The 9685-nt window shown below is 33.8% G+C and overlaps 1 protein-coding gene across 1 annotated transcript in view; it reads right to left on the bottom strand.

Annotated features, from left to right (window-relative positions):
- Nucleotides 1–6904, bottom strand: part of LOC106471083 (mevalonate kinase-like) — a gene marked incomplete at its 3' end in the record, with an annotated part of 50981 nt that extends 44077 nt beyond the window's left edge. Inside the window, exon 1 of the mRNA XM_022399706.1 lies at nucleotides 6617–6904. Within this exon, the coding sequence (XP_022255414.1) occupies nucleotides 6617–6688 (72 nt within the window). The remainder of the gene's footprint in view (nucleotides 1–6616) is intronic.
- Nucleotides 6905–9685: the final 2781 nt, after the last annotated feature.

Genomic DNA, 9685 nt, shown 5'->3' on the forward strand with positions numbered 1-9685 from the left:
ATATATAGTACTAAAATTTGAATTATAATCTACAGTTTGATACCCAATTTATTGACATAAAATGAGAAAATAGTAGTTCAATAAAATTTTGAATGCGAGTCAACAAATGAGATGACATGGCCTTTCACCCGTGACCCGTTTCGAAAGGGTTAAAGATATGAAAGTCATTATTACTATTTTTAACAAACCATCTGCTAACACTCTTTGTTTGAACTTCCACTACATCATCCCCTTGCAGTGAAAAATTGTGCAATTATTAGCATTCTTCTTGGACTGATAAAGGATGTAATAAAAAAGAAGTACAGAAGTAGGCTAAGGAAAATTTTATGACTCTTTTATAAAGAAATGTTCACATACAGGACTATATATAAAATATAAGTGATTCTGATAGGAAAAAAAATATCCCTTGAACCATGGAGATAACGAACATATTTAAAGCTCAGGTTACTTTGATATGATATACATGTAACAATATCACACCCAAATTTAGGATTGCAGGCCAATTCCATATATATCTTTGTTAAACCTATATATATATAATTTACATAACAAATTTATATTCAAGATAATTTATTTTTATTCTATCATTATTATGTGATATTTTTCTAATAAGGCTTAGTGGATAATTTATTGTATTGTTATACACTATATTTTTAATGTTGTAATTTGTTTGTTAGCTAGAGCGAACTAGCCTGAAGCAGTTTGTTGACAACTACTGGTGTATTTGATGATGAGTAAAACTTTGAGACATGTAAATATACATGTGTAAGCATGTGCATGAGGTGTTGCACAAAGTCATTAATGAATGTTGAATAACACAAAATGAATTAATTACTGAACACACAATTAGCAGGCAACATCTGAATTACTGAACACACAATTAGCAGGCAACATCTGAATGAGAGTAAGATAATATGATCTGGATGATAAGATGTTTGAAGTTAACTGTGGTTTACTGGTCTCACTGGCCTGTGAAGCATTATTTAAAGACACAGCATACCTGCTATTTACATTAATGACAGCATAAGAGTGTTTCAGTTTTGATGTTGAAATATTTGGCAGATAGAGAATTTTATGGAAAGAGATAAGAATAACAGCTAGATCCACATCATGGTTGCAAGTAAACATAGCTTGATCTGTTGTTTCACAAGTGTTGGCCAGAAACATCTCCATGGTAAAAAAAATTAGGTCAGTGCTTGTGCCAATATATGGGAACCTACTCTACAATCCCCCCCCCCCATTTTCTACTGGACTTAGGCCCTGTTTTGTACAACAAACAAACAATGGATGATATACAGTGGATGATATACTGCAGAATTCCAGGATAATTGTGGACTACTGTTATCGCAATGACTTGGAGAGTGCAGCTAGGATTTTAGAGAATGCCTGTATAGAACAAGTTGTTCATAAATAGTAGGGGTAGTTTTTTATAGGCACAATATATGTGAGTAAATAAAAGACTTTAGACATTGCACTTGACCACCAACCATAATATTAACACTCTGCTCTTGGATGAAATTTCAAGGCAGAGGACTTCTGTAACTTCACCATTAGAAAGAACCTTAACATACACTTTGGACTGCATTTTCAGACCAATCAGAGTTTGTTAGACTCTGCATTTTCAAACCTTACTTTTGCTATTTAAGATAAAATTCTTAAGTCTTCTGGTTATCTTTGCTTTCATCTAGCCAGTTCATGAGCAGTATTCTCTGATGCTGCAATAAAGATACAATCAGCTGGTAACTTCCACACCAGATACAGATACCCAATCACAAACCAAAGTGAAGTTAAAATGCTGAGATAAGATCTAAAAGTGTCTTGTCAGATGTTTTTCCAAGAAATGATTGCATTATCCATTTTGTGTATTCCTCCGAAAGGACCAACATCATCCTAACTGAACTTTTCTGGAGTTGCAATCTATTAAAAGGTTGTCAAAAAAGGAGGAAGACCAACCAAACACCAACACCATTTCTGAGGCCACAGTAATGACAACTGCTACTACCACTACACCATCTGTGGGAATGGAAGTGAAGAACACTGTTCCCACGTTAAAATGGAAGCATTAACATTGGCCTAAGTTGAAGTTTATAGAACACAGATAGAGAAGCTGAAGTTATCCACAAGGCTCCTAAACAAATTTATAGAGTTACTAGTTTTGTTCCGAATTTACTTACTGATTGTAGTTATTGTTTTATTACAAGTTACAGTTTTACTGTAAAAGCTGTAACTTGTAATAAAATTCAAAGAGTGCCTCATGACTGAAGTTGTTAAACACCACAACCAGGAGCAGGCAGTCATGTGGAAGGAAGAATTACAAGGAAGACCATCTGCTGAAGCATTGGGAGCTGGCAACAAAGTTAGAGGACCAATCAGAAGAAGGAAGACCATCTGCTGAAGCATTAGGAGCTGGCAACAAAGTTAGAGGACCAATCAGAAGAAGGAAGACCATCTGACTGAAGCATTGGGAGCTGGCAACAAAGTTAGAGGACCAATCAGAAAGAAGGAAGACCATCTGCTGAAGCATTGGGAGCTGGCAACAAAGTTAGAGGACCAATCAGAAGAAGGAAGACCATCTGCTGAAGCATTGGGAGCTGGCAACAAAGTTAGAGGACCAATCAGAAGAAGGAAGACCATCTGCTGAAGCATAGGGAGCTGGCAACAAAGTTAGAGGAAAAGATGTATTGACTCCAGAATCCAGAAAAAAAACTCGTAAGGTTCTTGTGAGAGCCAGAGAAATCATTCACCACACCATCATGACACACCACAGCTGCTTTAGAGGACTTCCTATAGGTGCGAAGCCTCAGCTTCCTTACCTATTTGTATATATATAGCATGTTGATATATTCATTTATGTAATTGCTTCCTTACATATTTGTTTGTATTAACTGTTGTATTTTCTTATCTAAGTATGTATTTTTTTGTTATATATATACACACGTGTGTGTGTGTGTATTTACTGATGTTTGTGATTCGTAAAGGGTTTATTCTGTTGTAGATTTTAATGTCACTAAGGGTTGTTAAATGCTTACTGTATTGGTTTATACTTTAAAGGGCCTGTTTTGTGTTCAGTTGATATGATTTACTATTAGAAGAATTTGTTTACTCTGTACATTTTTAGTGTTACAGAGTTTAATTCTTGGATTTCATGTAGGTTACACAACTGATCAGTGTTAAAGTTTTTATTTGTTTTATTTCTGATTATCTATGTTAAAGCATCCATTTCTTTTTTTATTTTGTGTTACTAGTATTAGTCATCCCCCTCACTAAATGGGGTAGGTTACCTTTGTTCAAGTGTGCTGTAAAGTAGTTTTTGCCACTTTATATTAGTATTGTTGGAGAAGTGTTTTTACTGGGGGGAGAGAATGAGTCACAATTTCTTGATCAATATCAGTAAATTTTGGTTTTTATTGTTCTTGATTTTAGAGATAGGTACGGCCAGGATTACCTGGCAAAAAAAGGAGAGTTGGTGAATGTGATACACGATAGAAATTTCTGTTTTTTGTTTGTTTTTAAGTTCAGTTTGTTCTATCTACCTTGCCTACAGTTATTTGAAAGCTCAGAGCCATTAGTAGTTGTTCAATCACCTGCTTGAAGTCATAAAAGAGGTGTGAACCATGGATCTATACTCAGAAAATTCATGGAAATAGAATCATTATGAGAAACAAAACATTGATAATTATGTTATGTTGAGATGATAATATTTTCTTTCTAAACATAAAGATGGTAAGAAAAAATTCCAAAAAAAAATATTTATAACTACTAATTACAGAGCTATACAGAAATGCAAGTTTGAAAACTTTTTTCATTTTCTTTAAAATTGCATTAATAACATGAAATGACAAAAATATTGAGTCTAAAATAGTTTGAGTAAAAAAGTGTTGAAACATTTAAAATTATCATTTTTACCTATATTTTCAAATTTGATATGCAGGTGTACATTTGACACCTAAAAGGTGTTGACATACTGGACAAAATAAGGTTAATAGTCTTTAAATATTTTCAAAAACTTTTACTTAGTCCAAACATTACAGGTAATTCTTACAAATTAACAATAGGTATTTTTATTTTAAAAGTCAACATTTACTTTGTATAAAAATTCAACTATTTGTGTTACAGTTATACTATTTGGATTGTTTAAAGAGCGAGGCCTGATTCTTTCAGAATTCTCTCTTCTAAGTATCCAGACAAATGTTCCAAACAGGTGCAAATGACATATTAATATTTTAGCTTTTCTTTATTATTTTACCAAATTTACATTACTCTAGCTTGTTCTGCAAGCAACAGTATTACAATTTCATGATAGACAACAAGATTTTTTATTGATAAAAGAATATTCGATCTAATCTATCTCAAGTATAATGAATTAGACAACTACCACCACAAAAAAAAAAAAGTGACAAGAGTTTTCAGCCAGAGAATAACTGATGTATGATGGTCTGTATAAACACATAGCGGGATCAGATTCAGTGTAGATATTTAAGAGACACCTAGATAAAGACTGGGAGAAGATATGGACAGCCTACTTTCAAGTTGGAAACAGGAAATGTTAAAGCAGCTTTATGATATATAAGCATAACCTAGGATTATTTGTGAAAACATCTTTTAAATATATTTGTGCAATTTTCTTATAATAGGTTTATCAAGAGTCATTAAGTTTCTTTTGCTTTAGCTACCTATTGTTCTGTGTCATTCACCTATAGCAGCACTTTTTGTTTTTACATGGGAAAGCTGCAAGGTTACTTATAGTATGTGAAAGTTACAATTTTCCTATACTGAAAATGTATTTCCTATAGGTGCTTACCTCCCCTCACATAAATAGCTATTCTTGTTTAGTGCTGCCCTCTATTTGCAAAATTCTTTTGAAAATGCCACGCCTTGAAGCTCCCACCCATCCGGAATTGACTAATTCCAGTGCATCTCACATCCAAATCATCATACAACAACCCTCTACCAATAAGAATACGACATACTCTCTTAATGCATATAACTCCCTCTATTCAATTCTACCGAACTATCACTTCGAGTTTTGGAAAAAAATGGAAGCACTGGTTTTTAGTGGAGAGGAAGGGTAGGAAGTGTGAGAGGAGGCAAGTTCCTATCAGAAATACATTTTCAGTATAAGAAAATTATAACTTCCAATACAGTACATTATCTCTTCTCACTTAAATAGCTAGAATTTCACATTGAACAGGTGAAGGGACCAGTGCAAGGGATTAAACGAAGCATTCTTCAAAAGCGTTCAAAGGACACTCCCAAAGTGGAGATCTTCGGAGTCGAAGATTATAAGTGAGAGACTGCATCACATCTGTACCAAGTATACTCTTTGCCCAGTGTGGAAAAAGGTGTCACGATATGGGCAGAAATAGAAAGTAGTACATTTTCATGTAAATAAGCCCTAGGTATGAAAAAGCATAACATATTAAGCATTTTACCTGTAATACACTTTGTACTAAAGTGTAGCATGAATAAATGACCTTGGTGGTAAGAAAAATTAAACTTATTTTTTATTTTTAGGTGTAAAGGTGCAGAAGTTTGATAAATTTAATTCACAAAAGGTGTAAATTTGTATAAAATTAAAACTGATAGTTTGTTATTTTTACACAACTACAATAAACAGGTAAAATTTGAGCTTTCCTCATTTTCTGTTTGTAAAAAAAAGACTTGGATTTTTTTAACTACACATATTTGTATTAACAGTATTTAGCAGGTCCAAGTTAAATAATAAATAATGCTTTCCGAATTTTCACCAAAAATTATTACTTGCATCAAAACACGTAATTATTTTGTAATAGTTCACTACATAAAAATAAACTAATTTAAAACATAAAATGCAAATTCCTGCTTCATATGCCTATAAATAAAACAATTTACTTGCAAACAACACTTATTTGTGACGTTTTATGAAACATGACAAGCAAATACTTTTTTCTTACTTTATAAGCCATGTTTTGAAATAGAATTTTGGAAGGAAAACAATGGTCATATTTTGCACCTCCATTTTGAACCTTTCCTGAAGAAATAAAATTTGGTAATCTAGGTATTTGGATTCCATTCATCCATATTAGATTGGGAAACATTGTTAGTGTTAGGACTACTAAATATTACCAAAACCTTTCTCTACCTATTACAATATTTCATTTCTGTATCAATACCAGTCTAATGAGATTGATTGCCTTTAGTTTTGCAAAATCAAATAACCTAAATTTGTAAATGGGCCCTTGTTATACCTTTCAAATTGAAATAAGTTCTAAAGTGTCATTTATTTTCTTAAACTCAAAATCTCAAAACATAAATTAGTGTTATGTTAAAAATAAGTGTCAATATATCAGATACATGTACAAATTAAGCTATTTAATCAGTTAATGTATAATATTATTAATAATAATATTATATATCACAGTTACGAAAAGACGTAGTGTGCTTACTGAAATCAAATGAAAATAGCAGTTACTGAGTTAGTCTCATCGAATCAGACAGTGCTGTAACACTAAGTGTAGCACAGCTCTTAAACTTAAACTAGCCTTCAAGTTACAAACTTAGTTGCATTTAAATTTACAAGTACAACACAAAATGTTCATGTAAAGAGGGGAACAAAAATGATTTATTGATAATCTACCTTTCCATAGACAACTGCGTGTTCCCCATGAAGAATTCCTTTTCCAGGAGAAGAAGCAACTATTTTTGCCATTAAAAATTTTAAATTAGGGAAGTTTAAAGTTAAACCTCTTGAGAATATCGTTCACCGGTTGATCTATGTACGATTATGTTGTTTTAATTGCTGTCTGCTCCACTGGTTACAGGTAAGCCTCTGTCATACCCAACTGTTGTCAAATCCAACAGGTAGCGCTCAACCAACTTTTGTTAATAACGCTTGGAGATGGCTTGTTAAACTCACCGAATAAAAAAAAATCAATGAGATCCATCATAAACAATGTGGACAACATGCACGCCCCCCATGGAATTGCTTAGCGCGAATTTTGGAAAGATTAAATATTTTAATATACTTGGATACAGTAAATCGCTTGATAAATAGTAAATATAAACCTTACAAAATAGAATCTAACTTTAACTGATTGCGTAGTTTACATTATTATTATTAAAGCGTTTGATGTCAAAGGACCATCACACAATACAATTTGGTATATAAAATGCCTCAAACTTCATATGTGTGTATCTATCTATCTAACTATATAAATATATATATATATATGAGTGTGTGTGTGTACTTATATATATATATATATAGAGAGAGAGAGAGAGAAGGGTGCCCGGCATGGCCAGGTGGTTCGGGTGCTCGACTCGCAATCTGGGAGTCGCGGGTTCGAATTCCCGTCACACCAAACATGCTCGCCCTTTCAGCCAGTGGGGGTGTTATAATGTGACGGGCAATCCCACGATTCGTTGATAAAAGAGTAGCCCAAGAGTTTGCGGTGGGTGGTGTTGACTATCTACCTTCTCTCTAGTCTTACACTGCTAAATTAGGGACGGCTAACGCAGATAGCCCACGTGTAGCTTTGCGCGAAATTATAAAAAACAAACAGAGTAGGGTTGTTTGTTCAATTAAGATAGCTTCCTTTTTTTCCGTGTAACGAATGTGTTGTCATGTATTTATTTGAATATGAGCGTTGTTTAGATTACGTTTATATTTAGAAACATACATAGCTTGTACTGTTAGATAGGTATTGCGAAACTCCCGCCTATTCTCCAAAGTTATAGAAGATTCTCGAGAGTAAGAATCAACAATATATCTATACATCTGAAATTTCGAGAACGCCTCCACATGACTATAAATATAACCAACGCGTCACGCCAAAGGGAGAGTGTCTATTATTAGCTTGCTATATATCGGTGTGCTATGAAACGTCGAAAGCTATAACGCTTATCAGTCGGAAAATTTAAGATATCTGACCAGGAATATTTATAAACTTCGAATGTTACAAATCATCTAACTTAAGTGAATTCTCATCGGACATTAATAATTTTACGAAGACATATAAATTCATCATGGAAAACCTGGTGTGTGTGGCCAAGGGTAACGCTAGCTAGCTTCCCAGTGCATCGTACCTACATCAACTCTGACTAAATTTTCCCTGAAATAACTTTAATGACACACACATTGTGTCTACTCTGACTAAATTTTCTCTGAAATAACTTTATTAACACGCACATTATGCCTACTCTGACTAAATTTTCCCTGAAATAATTTTAATGACACGCACATTGTGTCATTGGAATAGCTTTTCATCGCAGAACTCTTAGCTCAGCGAACTCACTAACCTTAAATATCCTTACGTGATGTTCTCTGGGTGAACATTCCTGTAGTTTTCATACAGACATAATATACCAGAAAAAGAGCATCAAGAATAGAAAGATCGTCAAAAGAAACTAGACACAATTTCTGGGTTTGTGGCTTGTTTCTAAGTTTCCTAAACTTTGTATTATATTCCCCTTTTTCTTCATTATGAGAATCCGCTAATCACTTTATTTAGAACAATAAATTTCTGTCCAGCCCGCTTTATTTATTACACATATTTATAGATAAAAAAGAATATTTTTCGATACAGTCATTTTTAGCCGTTGGTTCTCTCTGGGTTCAAGGCTAAGATTTATTAGTTAATGTCCACTCTATTTGTTGTGAGATCATAAGATCCTCTTTCGCGATAGATTCTTGAAATGAAATCACTGACAGAAAAGGAAAGGTCATTATATGTTTTCTGTAGTGCATATTGGTGTATAGAGGACATACTTATATTAGAAATAAACGACCTTATAACACCAAAATTTTGTTAGTATTTAATTAGACACTCAACGTTTCGCTTTACAGCTATTTCAGGAGCGTTCACTAAAACACAAACCAAAACTGACATGGTTTGAATAAGAAATTATATTCGAATCTATAACGTGCATTAGTACAGCGTGCTTTTGACTTATTAAGTAGTGGCCCGGCATGGCCAAGTGGTTAGGGCGCTGGACTCGTAATCTGCGGGTCGTGGGTTCGAATCCCCGTCCCACCAAACATGCTTTCAGTCGTGGGAGCGTTATAATGTGACGGTCAATCCCACTATTCATTTGTAAAAGAGTAGCCCAAGTGTTGGTGGTGGATGGTGATGACTCTCTAGTCTTACACTGCTAAATTACGGACTCCTAACGCAGATAGCCCTCGTATAGCTTTGCGCGAAATCCATAACAAACAAACAAGAAAAGATGAACACAGATTTTCTTGACGTTACCTTAATGATCGACAATGACAATAATATACAATCTACCTTGTTTCACAAGCCAATTAGAAACCTCTCTTCCTTAACTTCAACTCCCATCATCCCAAAGCTTCCAAGAAAGGCGCAATTATTGGAAAATTAAACAGAATAGATCGTAACTGTAGTGAAATAAACAATAAAAGATCCGAACTGAAGTCACTTCTTCTGAAAATCCACCTTTTTATATCGAACAAATTTTCAAGGACTATGACGCGCAAAAATCAACATTGCACTTCCAACATGAGAAAACACAGATAAACAAGGAGGAAAGCTACAAGATGAGAAAACACAGAAAAACAAGGAAGAAAGCTACAAGATGAGAAAACACAGATAAACAAGGATGAAAAACTACAAGATGAGAAAACACAGATAAACAAGGATGGAAATCTACAACATGAGAAAACACAGATAAACAAGGATGGAAAACT

Source organism: Limulus polyphemus, unplaced genomic scaffold (assembly GCF_000517525.1).
Source record: "Limulus polyphemus unplaced genomic scaffold, Limulus_polyphemus-2.1.2 Scaffold4398, whole genome shotgun sequence".
Classification (NCBI taxonomy): domain Eukaryota; kingdom Metazoa; phylum Arthropoda; class Merostomata; order Xiphosura; family Limulidae; genus Limulus; species Limulus polyphemus.